The sequence below is a fragment of the Panulirus ornatus genome, chromosome 21 (genome assembly GCF_036320965.1).
Source record: "Panulirus ornatus isolate Po-2019 chromosome 21, ASM3632096v1, whole genome shotgun sequence".
In the NCBI taxonomy this organism is placed as follows: domain Eukaryota; kingdom Metazoa; phylum Arthropoda; class Malacostraca; order Decapoda; family Palinuridae; genus Panulirus; species Panulirus ornatus.
In genome coordinates this window covers 20,311,782-20,333,674 of record NC_092244.1, presented here as the reverse complement: position 1 = coordinate 20,333,674, position 21,893 = coordinate 20,311,782, and the positions used below count along the sequence as shown (strand labels likewise).

General features: G+C 41.2%; 1 protein-coding gene across 1 annotated transcript in view; it reads left to right on the top strand.

The window, feature by feature from the left end:
* The window catches only part of mi (cyclin E-interacting protein minus), a 348,571-nt gene that overhangs the window by 275,081 nt on the left and 51,597 nt on the right, over window positions 1–21,893 (top strand). Inside the window, exon 13 of the mRNA XM_071675810.1 lies at window positions 19,035–19,125. Coding sequence (XP_071531911.1) covers window positions 19,035–19,125 — 91 coding nt within the window. The remainder of the gene's footprint in view (window positions 1–19,034; window positions 19,126–21,893) is intronic.

The window sequence follows — 21,893 nt, the reverse complement described above, 5'->3', positions numbered from 1 at the left end:
TATTAGATTTAGCAGAATTGAGGGACAGGTTAGATGGGATATGAGTTTGAATGGAGAATTAGAGGATGTGAATCGTTTTAGATATCTGGAAGTGGACATTGCAGCAAATGGAAACATGGAAGCAGAAGTAAGTCATTGGGTGGGGGAGGGGGCAGAGGTTCTGGAAGTGCTGAAGAATGTGTAGAAAGAGAGAACATCATCTGGGATGGCAAAAATGGGTGTTTAAAGGAATAGTAATCTAAACAATATTATATGGATGCAAGGCATAGGCTTTAGATAAGGTGGTGCAGCGGAGGATGGATGTGTTGGAAATGAAATTTTTAAGGACTGTTTATGGTGTAAGGTGGTTTAATTGGGTAAGTAATGAAAGGGTAAGAGAGATGTGTGTTAATAGCTAATATAAAGTGTTTGGTTGAAAGAGCAGAAGAGGGTGTGCTGAAATGGCTTAGATAAATGGAGAGAATGATTGAGGAAAGGTTGACAAAGTGGATGTATCAGAAGTGAACATGGAGAACTGATAGACCAAATTGGAGATGGAAGGATGGAGTGAAGATGATTTTGAGCAATTGGGGGCTGAGCATGCAAGAGGGTGAATTCAAGGCATTCATGGGATATAGTGAATTAGAATAATGTGGTATATTGGGGTCAACGTGCTGTCAGTGAACTGAACTAGAGCATGTGAAGTGTATAGGGTAAACCATTGAAAGGTCTCTAGGGCTTGTTAGTGGATAGGGAGCTGCACTTTTGGTGCATTACACATGACAGCTAAAGAATGGATGTGAGCAGATGTAGTCTTTCTTCACCTATTCCCGTTGCTACCTTGCTAACGCTGGAAACAGATCAAGTGTGAAAAATAGAATATGTACTTACTGTACAATGAAGTCTATCAATATAAACAGAAAATAACAAATATGATTCTAACACACATTTACTGCTGTTACTGAATTGCTTTCTGAGGCTGATTAAGAGGGAGTAGATGAGTAGAGGAGTTATTGGGAAGTAGGTCATTTCGGTCAGATGATGTTTTACCTCCATAACCACCCCATCTATAAACAAATTAAACATCCATGAAGACATCACACACCACTGCCGCAGACCATCATTCTTTGGGAACCAGTCACTGTCCTCTCTTCCTACTCATACACATGCCTTACATCCTTGGTAAAAAATTCCACTGCTTTTAGCAACTTGCCTCCCACACCATATACTCTTAAAACCTTCCAGAAAACATCTCTATCAACCCTATCATATGCCTTCTCCAGATCCATAAATGCTACATACTGATCCATCTGTTTTTCTAAGTATTTCTCATATGCATTCTTTAAAGCAAACACCTGATCCACACATCCTCTACCAATTCTGAGACCACACTGCTCTTCCCCAATCTGATTCTCTGTACATACTTTCATCCTCTCAATCAATACCTTCCCATATGATTTCCCAGGAATCTCAACAAGCTTATGCCTCTGTGGTTTGAGCATTCACCTTTATCCCCTTTGCCTTCATACAATGGCACTATGCATGCACTGTGCCTATCCTGAGGCACGTCACCATGATCCATACATACATTGGATATCCTTATCAAACAATCAACATAGTCACACCCTTTTTTGATAAATTCACTGAAGTACAGTCCAAACCCACTGCCTTGCTGGATCATATCTTCAACAAGCTTTTGCCACCTCTTCTCTCTTTACCAGACCATTCTCTTTGACCCTCTCACTTCGTGCACCACCTGATCAAAACACCCTATATCTGCCACTCTTATCATCAAACACATTCAACAAACCTTCAAAATACTCAGTCTCCTTCTCATGTCATCACTTCCCCTTATTACCTCCCCACTTGCCTCCTTCACTGATGTTCCCATATATATATATGCATGGAAAGGATCACAATTTTGCACGTGATCAAGTATATTCCTATGAGTCCACGGGGAAAATGAAATAACTGACTGTTATATTTCTTTCTTGTATCTCCCCTGATGATGTGATTATTACACGAAAGTGCACTTGGGAACTTATCATGTTTCATATTCCCCATGGACTCATTGGAATATATATGTATATGAATGTGTACATGTACGTGGGTGGGCAAAATAAATAGATATGTATATAAATTTCTATATTTATATATATTATACTCGATCACTGTTTCCCACGCCAGCAAGATAATGTAAGGAAACAAACGAAGAATAGCCAAACCACTCATATACACATATATACTTACATAAACACCCATGCATGCATATTATTGTTTTTTCTGTTATACTTAACCACTGTCTCCCGCATTGGCGAGGTAGTGTAAGGAAACAGATGAGGAATGGCCCAACTCACCCACATACATGTGTACATACATAAACACCCATACAGGCACATATACATACATCTACATTTCAACGTATACATACATATACATACACAGACATATACATATATATGCATGTACATATTCATACTTGCTGCCTTCATCCATTCCTGTTGCCACCCTGCCAAACATGAAATAGCATGCCCCCCTCCAGTGAGGTAGCGCCAGGAACAGACAAAAAAGGCCACATTCGTTCACACTCAATCTCTACCTGTTAAATGTAATGCACCAAAGTAACAGCTCCCTTTCCACATCCAGGCCCCACAGACCTTTCCATGGTTTACCCCAGACACTTCACATGCCCTGGTTTAATCTATTGACAGCATGTCGACCCCGGTATACCACATTGTTCCAATTCACTCTATTCCTTGCACGTCTTTCACCCTCCTGTATGTTCAGGCCCCAATCACTCAAAATCTTTTTCACCCCATCCTTCCACCTCCAATTTGGTCTCCTGCTTCTCCTTGTTCCCTTCACCTCTAACACATATATCCTCTTCGTCAATCTTTTCTCACTCATTTTCTCCATGTGTCCTGACCATTTCAACACACCGTCTTTTGCTCTCTCAACCACACACTTTTTATTACCACACATCTCTCTTACAGTTTCCTTACTTACTCGATTAAACATCTCATTTCCAATACATCCACCCTCCTCCGGACAACCCTATCTATAGCCCATGCCTCGCAACCATACAGCATCGATGCAACCACTATTCCTTCAAACATACCCATTTTTGTTCTTCGAGATAAGATTCTCGCCTTCCACACATTCTTCAATGCTCCCAGAACCTTTGCCCCCTCCCCCACCCTATGACTCTTTTCCACTTCCATGGTACCATCCGCTGCTAAGTCCACTCCCAGATATCTAAAACTTCACTTCCTCCAGTTTTTCTTCATTCAAACTTACCTCCCAATTAACTTGTCCCTCAACCCTACTGAACCTAATACGCTTGCTCTTATTCATAGAGCATCAGATTGGAGAAGAGCAGTTTGGTTTCAGAAGTGGTAGAGGATGTGTGGATCAGGTGTTTGCTTTGAAGAATGTATGTGGGAAATACTTAGAATAACAGATGGATTTGTATGTAGCATTTATTGATTTGGAGAAGCCATATGATAGGCTTGATAGAGATGCTTTTTGGAAGGTTTTAAGAGTATATGGTGTGGGAGATAAGTTGCTAGAAGCAGTGAAAAGTTTTTACCAAGGATATAAGGCATGTATATGAGTAGGAAGAGAGGAAAGTGATTGGTTCCCAGTGAATGTCAGTTTGGGGCAGGGGTGCGTGATGTCTCCATGGTTGTTTAATTTGTTTATGGATGGGGTTGTTAGGGAGGCAAATGCAAGAGTTTTGGAGAGAGGGTCAAGTATGCAGTCTGTTGTGGATGAGAGGGCTTGGGAAGTGAGCCAGCTGTTATTTGCTGATGATACAGCGCTGGTGGCTGATTCGGGTGAAAAACTGCAGAGGTTGGTGACTGAGTTTGATAGAGTGTGTGAAAGAAGAAAGTTGAGAGTAAATGTGAATGAGAGGAAGGATATTAGGTTCAGTAGGGTTGAGGGACAAGTTAATTGGGAGGTAAGTTTGAATTGAGAAAAACTGGAGGAAGTGAAGTGTTTTAGGTATCTGGGTAGGGACTTAGCAGTAGATGGAACCATGGAAGCAGAAGTGAGTCACAGGGTGAGGGAGGGGGTGAAGGATCTGAGAGCATTGAAGAAAGTTTGGAAGTCGAGAACATTATCTCGGAGAGCAAAAATGGGTATGTTTGAAGGAATAGCGTTTCCAATAATGTTATATGGTTGTGAGGCATGGGCTATAGATAGGGTTGTGCAGAGGAGGGTGGATGTGTTGGAGATGAAATGTTTAAGGACAGCATGTGGTGTGAGGTGGTTTGATCAGGGTAAGAGAGGTGTGTGGTAATAAAAAGAGTGTGAATGAGAGAGCAGAAGAGGATGTGTTGAAATGGTTTGGACACATGGAGAGAATGAGTGAGGAAAGATTGACAAAGAGGATATATGTGTCAGAGGTGGAGGGAACAAGGAGAAACAGGAGACCAAGTTGGAGGTGGAAGGATGGAGTGAAAAAAGATTTTGAGCGATTGGGGCCTGAACATACAGGAGGGTGAAAGGAGTGCAAGGAAAAAAGTGAATTGGAATGATGTGGCATACTGGGGTCAATGTGCTGTCAATAGACTGAACCAGGGCATGTAAACCGTTTGGGATAAATCATGGAAATGTCTGAGGGGCCTGGATGTGGAAAGGGAGCTGTCTTTGGTGCATTACAGATGACATGTAGAGACTGAGTGTGAACAAATGTGACCTTTTTGTCTTTTCCTGGCATTACCTTGCTGGATGCTGTTTCATGTGTGGCTGGGTGGCAACAGGAATGGATGAAGGTAGCAAGTATGAATATGTATATGTGTATATATGTATATGTCTCTGTATGTATTTGTATCAGTAAATTTTAGGGAGAATAAAAAGATGTTCTGGAAGGAGGTAAATAGGGTGCGTAAGACAAGGGAGCAAATGGGAACTTCAGTGAAGGGCGTAAATGGGGAGGTGATAACAAGTAGTGGTGATGTGAGAAGGAGATGGAATGAGTATTTTGAAGGTTTGTTGAATGTGTCTGATGACAGAGTGGCAGATATAGGGTGTTTTGGTCGAGGTGGTGTGCAAAGTGAGAGGGTTAGGGAAAATGATTTGGTAAACAGAGAAGAGGTAGTAAAAGCTTTGCGGAAGATGAAAGCCGGCAAGGCAGCAGGTTTGGATGGTATTGCAGTGGAATTTATTAAAAAAGGGGGTGACTGTATTGTTGACTGGTTGGTAAGGTTATTTAATGTATGTATGACTCATGGTGAGGTGCCTGAGGATTGGCGAAATGCGTGCATAGTGCCATTGTACAAAGGCAAAGGGGATAAGAGTGAGTGCTCAAATTACAGAGGTATAAGTTTGTTGAGTATTCCTGGTAAACTATATGGGAGGGTATTGATTGAGAGGGTGAAGGCATGTACAGAGCATCAGATTGGGGAAGAGCAGTGCGGTTTCAGAAGTGGTAGAGGATGTGTGGATCAGGTGTTTGCATTGAAGAATGTATGTGAGAAATACTTAGAAAAGCAAATGGATTTGTATGTAGCATTTATGGATCTGGAGAAGGCATATGATAGAGTTGATAGAGATGCTCTGTGGAAGGTATTAAGAATATATGGTGTGGGAGGCAAGTTGTTAGAAGCAGTGAAAAGTTTTTATCGAGGATGTAAGGCATGTGTACGTGTAGGAAGAGAGGAAAGTGATTGGTTCTCAGTGAATGTAGGTTTGCGGCAGGGGTGTGTGATGTCTCCATGGTTGTTTAATTTGTTTATGGATGGGGTTGTTAGGGAGGTAAATGCAAGAGTCCTGGAAAGAGGGGCAAGTATGAAGTCTGTTGGGGATGAGAGAGCTTGGGAAGTGAGTCAGTTGTTGTTCGCTGATGATACAGCGCTGGTGGCTGATTCATGTGAGAAACTGCAGAAGCTGGTGACTGAGTTTGGTAAAGTGTGTGGAAGAAGAAAGTTAAGAGTAAATGTGAATAAGAGCAAGGTTATTAGGTACAGTAGGGTTGAGGGTCAAGTCAATTGGGAGGTGAGTTTGAATGGAGAAAAACTGGAGGAAGTGAAGTGTTTTAGATATCTGGGAGTGGATCTGTCAGCGGATGGAACCATGGAAGCGGAAGTGGATCATAGGGTGGGGGAGGGGGCGAAAATTTTGGGAGCCTTGAAAAATGTGTGGAAGTCGAGAACATTATCTCGGAAAGCAAAAATGGGTATGTTTGAAGGAATAGTGGTTCCAACAATGTTGTATGGTTGCGAGGCGTGGGCTATCGATAGAGTTGTGCGCAGGAGGATGGATGTGCTGGAAATGAGATGTTTGAGGACAATGTGTGGTGTGAGGTGGTTTGATCGAGTAAGTAACGTAAGGGTAAGAGAGATGTGTGGAAATAAAAAGAGCGTGGTTGAGAGAGCAGAAGAGGGTGTTTTGAAATGGTTTGGGCACATGGAGAGAATGAGTGAGGAAAGATTGACCAAGAGGATATATGTGTCGGAGGTGGAGGGAACGAGGAGAAGAGGGAGACCAAATTGGAGGTGGAAAGATGGAGTGAAAAAGATTTTGTGTGATCGGGGCCTGAACATGCAGGAGGGTGAAAGGAGGGCAAGGAATAGAGTGAATTGGAGCGATGTGGTATACAGGGGTTGACGTGCTGTCAGTGGATTGAATCAAGGCATGTGAAGCGTCTGGGGTAAACCATGGAAAGCTGTGTAGGTATGTATATTTGCGTGTGTGGACGTGTGTATGTACGTGTGTATGGGGGTTGGGCCATTTCTTTCGTCTGTTTCCTCGCGCTACCTCGCAAACGCGGGAGACAGCGACAAAGTATAAAAAAAAAAAAAAAAAAAAATGTATTTGTATGTATACATTGAAATTTTTTTTTTTTTTTTTTGCTTTGTCGCTGTCTCCCGCGTTTGCGAGGTAGCGCAAGGAAACAGACGAAAGAAATGGCCCAACCCACCCCCATACACATGTATATACATACGTCCACACACGCAAATATACATACCTACACAGCTTTCCATGGTTTACCCCAGACGCTTCACATGCCCTGATTCAATCCACTGACAGCACGTCAACCCCGGTATACCACATCGATCCAATTCACTCTATTCCTTGCCCTCCTTTCACCCTGCATGTTCAGGCCCCGATCACACAAAATCTTTTTCATTCCATCCTTCCACCTCCAATTTGGTCTCCCACTTCTCCTCGTTCCCTCCACCTCCGACACATATATCCTCTTGGTCAATCTTTCCTCACTCATTCTCTCCATGTGCCCAAACCATTTCAAAACACCCTCTTCTGCTCTCTCAACCACGCTCTTTTTATTTCCACACATCTCTCTTACCCTTACGTTACTTACTCGATCAAACCACCTCACACCACACATTGTTCTCAAACATCTCATTTTCAGCACATCCATCCTCCTGCGCACAACTCTATCCATAGCCCACGCCTCGCAACCATACAACATTGTTGGAACCACTATTCCTTCAAACATACCCATTTTTGCTTTCCGAGATAATGTTCTCGACTTTCACACATTCTTCAAGGCTCCCAGAATTTTCGCCCCCTCCCCCACCCTATGATCCACTTTCGCTTCCATGGTTCCATCTGCTGCCAGATCCACTCCCAGATATCTAAAATTGAAATACATTGAAATGTATATGTATGTATATGTGCGTGTATGGGCTTTTATGTATATATATGTGTATGTGGGTGGTAGGGCCTTTCTTCGTCTGTTTCCTTGCACTACCTAGCTGCTTAGGAAATAGTGGTTAGATATGATAGAAAAATAAAAAATATATGTGTACGTGAGTGGTGGGCCATTTTTTTTTTTGTGGCACTACCTTGCTGATGCGGGAAACAGCAATCATGTATGATGATAATGAAGTATATAGTAGAAGAATGGTGGATGATTGGTATAGAATTACTGAAGACATAGTAAATGCAGACAACTTAGAGAAATTGCAGACAACTTAGAGAAATTTAAGAAGTTGTATGATGAAAATTTTTCAAGAGATTGAGTCCAGTAAGTGTTAAAAACTTCCCCCCACCCCCTATATAGTACAGTTAGTAATTACACATGCACATATATGGCATGTATGTCAAGTAACCACTTGTCCTATTGCACTCGACTTACTGGCTGAAAATATTTTTATTTGTCCGTTTATATAGGTTATGTCAGTTAGCCTTTCTGTCTCTGTTATTACTTCAAAAAATTTGTTTTTCTGTCTCTTTGTAATTACATACTTTTAACAATTTGTGCTGGATAGGAAGGGAGATCCACATTTGTGGGATCTCAGCTGTTGAAATTCATGATCATTACAACCTTTCAAACATATGTGTACTGTTAGCATTTACAGTATCAATAGGTTATTTCATTGCTCTGAAACTCTAAAAGCCTTTTTTGAATCTTTTCTAACAAGTTTCTTGCATCTTTTCTTATGGCCTCTGGTATCTCTTAGAATAGTGTCCAGAGGCCATAACAAGAACATCTTAGAAAAGATATAAAGAAGTGCTTTTATAGTGTCAGAATGGTGAATGAATGGTATAAGCTGAGAAATGATGCTATTAATGCTGGCAATGTGCATATGTTTCAAAAGTTTACAAGTGTAGAATTCAAGAGATGGGATTGCATGAGTGTAAAGCTCCTTCTACATCTGTCTATCTATCTATCTATATTTCTGATGCCCGGGAACTCCCATCAAGGGGCGGCCACGGCAAAAGAGTCTCCTCTTATCCCTGCCCTTACATGTCTCCCTCGCATACATCATACCACGCATTCTTCCACCATTTCTTCCCCTCCGGTATTCCTCCACCCTATTTGCCCATGTCATAGGTGGTGTCCCTCTCACACCAACCCCTTTAATTGTACTATCATACACTCTCCTTGTAAACTCCCAGTCTTGCATTCTTTCAAACATGCCCAAACCACCTCAAAGTGTTATGTTTCACCCATTCTGCCACTCCACAATTCATTCCCTTTGCTTTCCTTGCTGTACCACATCTCTCATACACCCCTTCATTTCTTTCTTAATTCCATCTAGTCCCACCACATGCTCTAGCTCATTTCCACTGCAACCTTCTGCTACTCCTTTTCACTCTCTGCAAACAGCACAGTATCATCTGCAAACAGGTTTGCCACTAGCCACCATATCTCACTGCTACACTCCATCTCTGCACCTCTTTTTCCTAGTTTTGCTTTCATCTCTTATCATTCCATTAAAAAGCCACAATGACATCACACAGCCCTGCCTCGTACCTACATGTATCCCAAAACTTTCAATCAACTCTCCATCCACTCTTGCACATGCATTAGCTCCTCTATAGAAGGCTTTCACACCATTCAACAGGTGTCCCCGTACACCATGTATCCTAAATACATCCTCTTTCTCCAGATCCATAAAAGTTTCAGGCAACTTCTTATTTTTCGCAAATTACTTTTCCATGGTTGTCTTTACAACAAAAATCTGACCCACACATCCCTACTTTTCCTAAAACCCCCTTGCTCTTCACTTATTATGCATTCAGTCACTTCCAACTCTCTATCAGTTAACATTCTTGCACAAACTTTTCCTGATATTCTTAACAGACTTATTCTCCCATAATTGCTACACACATCCTTAGCACCTTTTCCTTTGAATATAGGAACAATAACAGCTTTCGACCAATCCTGAGGCACACCATTCTGTTTCTATGCTAAATTACATATCAGATGCATCCACTTTCTCACCTTCTCCTCCACACTTCAGCACTTCAGCTATAATCCCATCCATTCCAGGTGCTTTTCCTACTTTGAGCCTCATTATTGCACTTCTTACCCTCCGTTTTGCTATAGGCCCTTGCACTTGTATCATCTTTCTTCCATCCTCCATACCCTTGGATGTAACAACTTCTCCCACATTCATCAGTTCTTCAAAATACTCTTTCCATCTTCTTTTCACATCCTTCTCTTGATTCAGTGACTCCCCTTCCTTACTTCTCACATTTACATTTCCACTCTTACATCCACCTCTTTCTTTTTTCACCTCCTTCCAGTTTAGTTTATTATTATCTTGAATCCTTTTTCTTAGCTTTCTTCCAAACTCTTCATCTACTCTTTCTTTGCTTTCCTCTATCAGCTTTTTGACATTTTGCTTACATGTTTTATAGTCTTCCCTCCTCCTTTACTGAACTCCCACCGGTACATTCCTATCGAGCAATCTATCATATGCCTTTTTCTTCCCTTCCACAGTATTTCTAATCTTTTCTCTCCGCCATACATTTCCCTTTTTATTTCTGTATCTCAAAACTTTGTATCCAACTACTTATTCTACAACCCTTAATAGTATTTCTCCAAACATTTTCAACATCTCTTTCACTTCACTTCCATCTAAGTTTTCAGTTACCTTCCTTTCATATGAAACTCCTCCATGCATTTTTTCCTGATTCATCTTCTTTCTTGCCAACACTTTTACATTTCCATTCTTCCTTACGCCATACCTCCACTTCTTCCCGATCCTCATCCCCATAAGAACTGCGAGATGGTCAGTCTCCAAAGAACCCTCTCACAACTCCAGAATCTAGCACAGCCTTTCTCAATCTTTCATCCACTGCCACATAGTTAATCAAAGCCTTTTGCTATATTCTGAGTCATTCCTCATCCAAGTATGTCTCTGGATCATCTTGTGCCAAAAAAAGATGTTTGCAAGGAATAAACCCCTCTCAGCGCAGATATCCACAAGATAATTTCCATTATCATATACTCCAGGCACTCCTCATTTACCAACTATCTCACCAATTTCATCGTATCCCACTTTTGCATTCATATCCAATACAACCATGTTTCTCTCACTGTCAAAACAGTTTTCATATTCATTCAAATTTCCTCAGAAAAGCTTCATTTCATCCTTACCTTGTACTGTCTTCATATTCACTGTCACATATGCCCATGCATACTTCCCAGTCCCAGTCTTTCCTTTCACTCACAATATTCTTGATCCATTCCATCCATGCTCTGTAACACCCTCTCATATTCTTGGTGGTAGCAGAATTGCACATCATTCTTTCCTTCTTCCCTGATCATTTTCACTCATTCCCGTCCATATTGCACCTCCTTCCATGCCCTCCCATAACATGAATTCATCATTTCCATTTTCACTCCACACACCTTTCCCGAGGATATGGGTTTCCCCAATCCCTAACACATCCAGCCTAAACCTTTTAATCCTCTCCACAAGCTGCCTCCTTTTACTTTTATCAGTCATCCCATTCACATTCAGCGCCATCACCCTCAGTCACTCATCTCTTTTAATCCTCTGCATAACTGGTAGACTCTGGTTCTGCTTCTTAGCCTTTTGTGCCTTACTCTTGTCAGGTCACTCTCAGAGGGCAAATCATAGCACAATGTTTCCAGAGGAAGCAAGGCTCCAAAATTGTCGAAAAATTAGAAAGTGACAGCAGACCTCTGGTGTTTGTCTAAATTTAAAACGATTGTCCTGATGGAGCTGGGCAGTGCCTTCCCCTTTAGCTCCCCCTCATATGGGTGTACTAACAAGGTCACCATGAGAAGGTGGGATGAGACTCGGAAACTCTAATACAACCAGATTTTTTTGTCGAGGTACTGAAACTTAACTTTTCCCAATTTTAAGCTTCTTTTTTACTGCTCACATTAGTAGAACCTCCTACCTCATTGGTTTTGATACTGCCACTGTGCCTCTTACTTTACAAATAGCTACACAAGAACAAGTGATCACAGACATATACATACATTCATGCTTTGACACAAGATCTGAGACATTATATGAATCTGAACATGCACAATCCTTCATTCATAAATACATGCACACACACTCACAGCATATGTGCCAAGTAAATGTAGGTAGTGTTAGGCACTGTAGGTCTATTATGTCTTTTGGAGTTTGGTAAACATTCTGTTAAACCTGCATAAGTTGCATACTCTTTTGGTAGCCATAACTTACAGAGAAATTTCACTTATCAAATCTCCCAGCCAACTTACTTGTCACCAATAACATTGTATTCCTTCTCCCCTTCCTAGCAACTCCACCTCTTCTGGCTTCACTCTTCTCATCTCACTAACACTTTGCTGGTTTCTCCTCCTTCCTACCCATACATTTTAATACATGTGTTTTGTAATCTTATCCCTGGGGATAGGGGAGAAAGAATACTTCCCACGCATTCCTCACGTGTCGTAGAAGGCGACTAAAGGGGACGGGAGCGGGGGGCCAGAAACCCTCCCCTTCTTGTATTTTAACTTTCTAAACGGGGAAACAGAAGAAGGAGTCATGCGGGGAGTGCTCATCCTCCTTGAAGGCTCAGAGTGGGGTGTCTAAATGTGTGTGGTTGTAACCAAGATGAGAAAAAAGGAGAGATAGGTAGTATGTTTGAGGAAAGGAACATGGATGTTTTGGCTCTGAGTGAAATGAAGCTCAAGGGTAAAGGGCAAGAGTGGTTAGGGAATGTCTTGTGAGTAAAGTCAGGGATTAGTGAGAGGACAAGAGCAAGGGAAGGAGTAGCACTACTCCTGAAACAGGAGTTGTGGGAGTATGTGATAGAGTGTAAGAAAGTAAATTCTAGATTGATATGGGTAAAACTGAAAGTTGATGGAGAGAGATGGGTGATTATTGGTGCATATGCACCTGGGCATGAGAAGAAAGATCATGAGAGGCAAGTGTTTTGGGAGCAGCTGAATGAGTGTGTTAGTGGTTTTGATGCACAAGACCGGGTTATAGTGATGGGTGATTTGAATGCAAAGGTGAGTAATGTGGCAGTTGAGGGAATAATTGGTATACATGGGGTGTTCAGTGTTGTAAATGGAAATGGTGAAGAGCTTGTAGATTTATGTGCTGAAAAAAGATTGGTGATTGGGAATACCTGGTTTAAAAAGCGAGATATACATAAGTATACATATGTAAGTAGGAGAGATGGCCAGAGAGTGTTATTGGATTACATGTTAATTGATAGGCGCACGAAAGAGAGACTTTTGGATGTTAATGTGCTGAGAGGTGCAACTGGAGGGATGTCTGATCATTATCTTGTGGAGGCAAAGGTGAAGATTTGTAGAGGTTTTCAGAAAAGAAGAATGTTGGTGTGAAGAGAGTAGTGAGAGTAAGTGAGCTTGAGAAGGAGACTTATGTGAGGAAGTACCAGGAGAGACTGAGTACAGAATGGAAAAAGGTGAGAACAAAGGAGGCAAGGGGAGTGGGGGAAGGAATGGGATGTATTTAGGGAAGCAGAGATGGCTTGCGCAAAAGATGCTTGTGGCATGAGAAGCGTGGGAGGTGGGTTGATTAGAAAGGGTAGTGAGTGGTGGGATGAAGAAGTAAATTATTAGTGAAAGAGAAGAGAGAGGCATTTGGACAATTTTTGCAGGGAAACAATGCAAATGAGTGGGAGAAGTATAAAAGAAAGAGGCAGGAGGTCAAGAGAAAGGTGCAAGAGGTGAAAAAGAGGGCAAATGAGAGTTGGGGTGAGAGAGTATCATTAAATTTTAGGGAGAATAAAAAGATGTTCTGGAAGGAGGTAAATAAAGTGCGTAAGACAAGGGAGCAAATGGGAACTTCAGTGAAGGGGGCTAATGGGGAGGTGATAACAAGTAGTGGTGATGTGAGAAGGAGGTGGAGTGAGTATTTTGAAGGTTTGTTGAATGTGTTTGATGATAGAGTGGCAGATATAGGGTGTTTTGGTCGAAGTGGTGTGCAAAGTGAGAGGGCAGCAGGTTTGGATGGTATTGCAGTGGAATTTATTAAAAAAGGGGGTGACTGTATTGTTGACTGGTTGGTAAGGTTATTTAATGTATGTATGATTCATGGTGAGGTGCCTGAGGATTGGCGGAATGCTTGCATATTGCCATTGTACAGAGGCAAAGAGGATAAGAGTGAGTGCTCAAATTACAGAGGTATAAGTTTGTTGAGTATTCCTGGTAAATTATATGAGAGGGTGAAGGCATGTACAGAGCATCAGATTGGGGAAGAGCAGTGTGGTTTCAGAAGTGGTAGAGGATGTGTGGATCAGGTGTTTGCTTTGAAGAATGTATGTGAGAAATACTTAGAAAAGCAAATGGATTTGTATGTAGCATTTATGGATCTGGAGAAGGCATATGATAGAGTTGATAGAGATGCTCTGTGGAAGGTATTAAGAATATATGGTGTGGGAGGCAAGTTGTTAGAAGCAGTGAAAAGTTTTTATCAAGGATGTATGGCATATGTACGTGTAGGAAGAGAGGAAAGTGATTGGTTCTCAGTGAATGTAGGTTTGCGGCAGGGGTGTGTGATGTCTCCATGGTTGTTTAATTTGTTTATGGATGGGGTTGTTAGGGAGATGAATGCAAGAGTTTTAGAAAGAGGGGCAAGTATGCAGTCTGTTGTGGATGAGAGAGCTTGGCAAGTGAGTCAGTTGTTGTTCGCTGATGATACAGCGCTGGTGGCTGATTCATGTGAGAAACTGCAGAAGCTGGTGACTGAGTTTGATAAAGTGTGTGAAAGAAGAAAGTTAGAAATAAATGTGAATAAGAGCAAGGTTATTAGGCACAGTAGGGTAGAGGGTCAAGTCAATTTTGAGGTAAGTTTGAATAGAGAAAAACTGGAGGAAGTAAAGTGTTTTAGATATCTGGCAGCGGATGGAACCATGGAAGCAGAAGTGAATCATAGGGTGGGGGAGGGGGCGAAAATTTTGGGAGGCTTGAAGAATGTTTGGAGGTCGAGAACATTATCTCGGAAAGCAAAAATGGGTATGTTTGAAGGAATAGTGGTTTCAACAATGATGTATGGCTGCGAGGTGTGGGCTATGGATAGAGTTGTGCGCAGGAGGGTGGATGTGCTGGAAATGAGATGTTTGAGGACAATATGTGGTGTGAGGTGGTTTGATCGAGTAAGTAATGTAAGGGTAAGAGAGATGTGTGGAAATAAAAAGAGTGTGGCTGAGAGATCAGAAGAGGGTTTTTTGAAACGGTTTGGTCACATGGAGAGGATGAGTGAGGAAAGATTGACCAAGAGGATATATGTGTCAGAGGTGGAGGGAACGAGAAGTGGGAGACCAAATTGGAGGTGGAAAGATGGAGTGAAAAAGATTTTGAGTGATCAGGGCCTGAACATGCAGGAGGGTGAAAGGTGTGTAAGGAATAGAGTGAATTGGAACGATGTGGTATACTGGGGTGAAAAAAAAAAAGAAAAAAATGATGTGCTCTCAATGGATTGAACCAGGGCATGTGAAGCATTTGGGGTAAACCATGGAAAGTTCTGTGCGGCCTGGATGTGGAAAGGGAGCTGTGGTTTCGGTGCATTATTACATGACAGCTAGAGACTGAGTGTGAACGAATGGGGCCTTTGTTGTCTTTTCCTAGCGCTACCTCGCACACATGAGTGGGAAGGGGGTTGTTATTCCATGTGTGGCGAGGTGGCGATGGGAATAAATAAAGGTAGACAGTATGAATTATGTACATGTGTATATGTCTGTGTGTGTGTATATATATGTGTACATTGAGATGTATAGGTATGTATATTTGCGTGTGTGGACGTGCATGTATATACATGTGTATGTAGGTAGGTTGGGCCATTCTTTCGTCTGTTTCCTTGTGCTACCTCGCTAACGAGGGAGACAGCGACAAAGCAAAATAAATAATAAAATAAAATGTTTTGTAATCTGCACTAATACTTTTTTATGTAACCTAGATTCCTTCTTGGGCACTTGTAGGGCAAAACCTCAATCACTCCTCAAAGTTTACAGTGGTATATTAGCTGTTTGCAGAGTTGCCAGGTGGAGACTGCTGTAGCCAAAAACACTCATGAAATTGGCTAAAAGTTGCCAAATGACAATGTTTCAATTGTTATTTTTAAACAGTATATGTGAATCTTCATGGCATCAGAGGATTATAGCAGTTACCGGTTTAGATATCCCTGATTCGAATTTCAAGGTATTCCTTCTCTCAGACAGTTTTGTATTATATAAGGTGAATCACTGTAGCTGAGAATGGTGTGAAAATTTGAAAAAAATACAGAGCATAAGTACAAGAAAAAGCAAAATGCTTGGCTTGTTTGAGGGAATGATTTGTGCGATTGCAGTTTCTCACATGATAGATGGTGGATGGTGCTTCTGGTGTTGCAACGGTGTCCTACCTCTAAATGAATTCATGACTGGCAATATTTCTCATCTCAAAAAATTTTTATAAGATGTAGTATAGAGCATGGTTCCAGTGGCATGAGAAGAGTGGGAGGTGGGTTGATTAGAAAGGGTAGTGAGTGGTGGGATGAAGAAGTAAGATTATTAGTGAAAGAGAAGAGAGAGGCATTTGGATGATTTTTGCAGGGAAAAAATGCAATTGAGTGGGAGATGTATAAAAGAAAGAGACAGGAGGTCAAGAGAAAGGTGCAAGAGGCGAAAAAGAGGGCAAATGAGAGTTGGGGTGAGAGAGTATCATTAAATTTTAGGGAGAATAAAAAGATGTTCTGGAAGGAGGTAAATAAAGTGCGTAAGACAAGGGAGCAAATGGGAACTTCAGTGAAGGGCGCAAATGGGTAGGTGATAACAAGTAGTGGTGATGTGAGAAGGAGATGGAGTGAGTATTTTGAAGGTTTGTTGAATGTGTTTGATGATAGAGTGGCAGATATAGGGTGTTTTGGTCGAGGTGGTGTGCAAAGTGAGAGGGTTAGGGAAAATTATTTGGTAAACAGAGAAGAGGCAGTAAAAGCTTTGCGGAAAATGAAAGCCGGCAAGGCAGCAGGTTTGGATGGTATTGCAGTGGAATTTATTAAAAAAGGGGGTGACTGTATTATTGACTGGTTGGTAAGGTTATTTAATGTATGTATGACTCATGGTGAGGTGCCTGAGGATTGGCGGAATGCGTGCATAGTGCCATTGTACAAAGGCAAAGGGGATAAGAGTGAGTGCTCAAATTACAGAGGTATAAGTTTGTTGAGTATTCCTGGTAAATTATATGGGAGGGTATTGCTTGAGAGGGTGAAGGCATGTACAGAGCATCAGATTGGGGAAGAGCAGTGTGGTTTCAGAAGTGGTAGAGGATGTGTGGATCAGGTGTTTGCTTTGAAGAATGTATGTGAGAAATACTTAGAAAAGCAAATGGATTTGTATGTAGCATTTATGGATCTGGAGAAGGCATATGATAGAGTTGATAGAGATGCTGTGTGGAAGGTATTAAGAATATATGGTGTGGGAAGCAAGTTGTTAGAATCAGTGAAAAGTTTTTATCGAGGATGTAAGGCATGTGTACGTGTAGGAAGAGAGGAAAGTAATTGGTTCTCAGTGAATGTAGGTTTGCGGCAGGGGTGTGTGATGTCTCTATGGTTGTTTAATTTGTTTATGGATGGGGTTGTTAGGGAGATGAATGCAAAAGTTTTGGAAAGAGGGGCTAGTATGAAGTCTGTTGTGGATGAGAGAGCTTGGGAAGTGAGTCAGTTGTTGTTCGCTGATGATACAGCGCTGGTGGCTGATTCATGTGAGAAACTGCAGAAGCTGGTGACTGAGTTTGGTAAAGTGTGTGAAAGAAGAAAGTTAAGAGTAAATGTGAATAAGAGCAAGGTTATTAGGTATAGTAGGGTTGAGGGTCAAGTCAATTGGGAGGTAAGTTTTGAATGGAGAAAAACTGGAGGAAGTAAAGTGTTTTAGATATCTGGGAGTGGATCTGGCAGCGGATGGAACCATGGAAGCGGAAGTGGATCATAGGGTGGGGGAGGGGGCGAAAATCCTTGGAGCCTTGAAGAATGTGTGGAAGTCGAGAACATTATCTCGGAAAGCAAAAATGGGTATGTTTGAAGGAATAGTGGTTCCAACAATGTTGTATAGTTTCGAGGCGTGGGCTATGGATAGAGTTGTGCGCAGGAGGATGGATGTGCTGGAAATGAGATGTTTGAGGACAATGTGTGGTGTGAGGTGGTTTGATCGAGTAAGTAACGTAAGGGTAAGAGAGATGTGTGGAAATAAAAAGAGCGTGGATGAGAGAGCAGAAAAGGGTGTTTTGAAATGGTTTGGGCACATGGAGAGAATGAGTGAGGAAAGATTGACCAAGAGGATATATGTGTCAGAGGTGGAGGGAACGAGAAGTGGGAGACCAAATTGGAGGTGGAAAGATGGAGTGAAAAAGATTTTGTGTGATCGGAGCCTGAACATGCAGGAGGGTGAAAGGAGGGCAAGGAATAGAGTGAATTGGATCGATGTGGTATACCGGGGTTGACGTGCTGTCAGTGGATTGAATCAGGGCATGTGAAGCGTCTGGGGTAAACCATGGAAAGCTGTGTAAGTATGTATATTTGCGTGTGTGGACGTATGTATATACATGTGTATGGGGGTGGGTTGGGCCATTTCTTTCGTCTGTTTCCTTGCGCTACCTCGCAAACGCGGGAGACAGCGACAAAGCAAAAAAAAAAAAAAAAGTATAGAGCATGGTTCCAGTGGATACATACTTTAATTAGATTTGATTTTATGTAATAGAACTTAACAGCCAAACTGGTGCTGTAGATGAATTTTGTAAAAACTTTATGGTCATGTTGTGCACACAGAAAAAAACAAGACAAAAGGAAAAATGTCAACACCATTGAAGCATCACTTCCATCCCACTGAATTTATTTCCAGAATAATGTCAAAGTTTTGATTCTTAAATGTTGGTTTACTATCATTCAGAAACTAGGGTCAACTACGACACAAGGTATATGAAAAGTTAAGAGATGCATTTTGATGTAAGATTGGGGTTGCCACATTAACGAGATGAGTTGTTACATGAAGATATGAAAAGTTAAGGGATGTTTTCGTGGCAAAAATTTGGGGTTGACACACACTAGAAATTGACTGTTACATGAAGATATACACTTAGGAAATACAGCAAAAGCAGGTGGTTTGGCCACCTAGCAATGATGTTGATGACTCACAATGAGTTTTTTGTTATTATTGTTTGATGTAGTATCATGATTTGTATATCCTTTCTATATTTAATGACCAAGAATTTCTTTGGATGTCAGAATTGACTCTTATGGGAAATAGCATTAAATTAGCACAGTACTCTGCTGTAGTCTTAGATATTATAGAAGAAATATTTTTCTGTACTTTATTTCTTGTGAAAATTTGCCATGCATCTTCTTCAGGTGTGTATCGCTGTAAAGCTAAATCATCTCTAAAAGAAGTGAAAGCCCTGATTTGGCCAGAAGCACTCTATGCCCACCACCATGGTATTTAGTGAGTATTTTAATCTGTATTTGATTGTTGAGATTTCAGTTTCATTTGGGGGAATTTATATGCTGTCAGTTATTGCAGAACAACATTTAACTACATGCTGTACATTATAATGCATTATTATTCTTACTAATATCCATCTGCATGTTAGCACATCACTATAGTATTTTTTAGTGCCAGGAATCTGCCTACCCATTATTACAGTATGAAGAAGGAGCTAAGCAAGAAGTGCTCATTCTCCTCTAAGGCTCAGGTTAAGATGTCTAAATGTGTGTGGATGTATCAAAGATGAAAAGAAAAAAGAGATAGGTACATTGTTTTCAGGAAAGGAACTTGGATATTCTAGCTCAGTTTGAAAAAAGTTCAAGGGTAAGTAGAAAGTATGATATGGGAATGCCTCTGGGATAAAGTCAAAGGTTAGTGAGAGGGCGAGAGCTAAGTCAATGCTATTGATGAACCAGGAGTTGTGGGAATGTGTGAAGAAGAGTGTAAGGGAGTGATTTTCAGACTGATGTGGGTAAAACTTAGAATGGATTACAAGAGTATTGAATAATGGTTTATTGAAGTTTAGGAGCCCTTTAGCTAAAAATTTACAGTTGAGGTATCACAGAACTAAGTGGGTTATAGAAGTAACTAGTTAATCACAAAAGGAGTTTAATATCAAGGTGGGGCTTTGGATAAGCATATGAGTGAGGCACATCTACATAGTACACAGCAAGTTTTGCAGAGCAAATCTTAGTAGTGATTAGCTGAACATTAAGTGATGAAAAGTTATGCATTGGTTGATTTCCAGTAATATTGTGGTTGGCTTACATTATGTATTTAAGCGTGATCAGTAAGTGATGAATAGTTTCAAATTGAGTTACAGTAATATTATAGTTGACATACATATGAATAAGGGAAAACTTATTACATATTTAAATAAGAGAAAGCTGTGGACTTGTTCATTGATTTGTTTATGAAATTCACAATGGCAGGTATAGGACTATTCTTGTATTTGTCTGTAAGGGTACAGATTGGTACAAGGTGAGTATGGTGATGGCTGTTGGTCAGTAGAAGTTGGGGTGGTAGGTCTTGGTGACAGGGATAACATGGTGAGGTCTGTGCTAGCGTTGGTATCTGTCAGTGTCACTGTATTTAGGCTAGGCAAGTGCAGCTCTGGCCCTCTAGATCAATTGAAAAGATTCTCACTGAGTCTCTAGTTCATTAGCTCATTGGCTGGAGGGTTCGAGTATAGTCAATCATGATGTTTACAATAGGTAACCACAGCTCCAACACTAAACCCACAGGCCCCTCAAGAAAACTTTCACTGAGTCACTGGTTCACTAAGTCCCTGGTAAAGTTATCTACAGATCTCTTTCACAGTTAGATTCGTTTGAAGTTGACAGTCTTGTGTGAGGATGATGGGTCCAGTCAGGCATAAATTCTTACCCATTTAGGGTTAGACAAGTTTGTATTAATGCTTTGCAACTGGCCTTGAGAAGAAAGATGATGAAAAGAGAGTATTTTGGCAACAGCTGAGTGAGTGTGTCTGTAGCTTTGATGAAAGTGACCAGGTTTTAGTGATGGTTGATTTGAATGTGAAAGTCAGTAATGTGACAACTGAGGGTGTACTTAGGGGGGGCATCAGTTATTCAGTAAGGTGAATGGAAATAGTTAACATCTTGTGGAGTTGGGTTCTGAAAAAGTATTGGTGATTAGGGAATATCTTATGTATGGACCTCTGTGGTGTAATGGTTAGTATTCTTGACTGTAATGCATTCATGGCCCACCCAGGGTTGAGTGCATAGGTTTGAATCTTGGTTGCAGCAGATGGTCCACAGTCAACCTAGCTGTTCATCCACTCCCAGGGGTTGGTTGATAAAACTTGAAGAATGTGTGAAAAGAGAGAGGGTTAAGGTTGTCTTGGAGGGCACAGGCCATTGATAGGGTTGTATGAAGGAGGGCAGATGTGTTGGAAAGAAATGTTTGAGGACAATATGTGGTGTGAGTTGGTTTGATCGGGTAAGTAATGAAAGGATAAGAGAGATGTGTGAAAGTAAAAGAGTGTGGTTGAGAAAGCAGATGGGGGTGTGTTGAAATGGTTTGGATGGATGGAGAGAATGAATGAGAAAAGATTGACAAAGAAGATATATGTGTCGGAAGTGGAGGAAACAATGACAACTGGGAGACGAAATTGGAGATGGTAGGATGGAATTAAAAAGATTTTAAGCGATAAGAGCCAAAACATGCTCGAGGGTGAAAAGTGTGCACAGAATGAAGTGAATTGGAATGATGTGATATACTGGGGTCAATGTGCCATCAATAGACTGAATCAGGGCACTTGAAACATCTGGGGTAAACCATGGAAAAGCTTGTGGGGCCTGGATGTGAATAGGGAGTTGGGGTTTTGGTGCGTTACACATGACATCTCTTATATGGATGTAAGTGGATGTTTCTTTGTCAGTTTTATGGCGCTATCTCACTGATGCAGGGGATGGCAGTCGGGTGTTGGGGGAAAAGAAAATATGTATGTTATCTTGTTTCTTTCCCTTCATACATTTGTGCTGTTTCCTGTGTGGTGGGATGATGTTGGGAGTGGATGAAGGTGAGCAAGTATGAATATATGCATATGTATGTATGTATATATAGGTGCTTGTGCATATATGTACATACATAGATGTATGTAAGTGGATGTGTCTTTCTTTGTCTATTTCCAGGCTCTTCCTTGCTGATGTGGCAAATGGCATGGGAAGCAGTGATGGCTTGCGCAAAACATGCATGTGGCATGA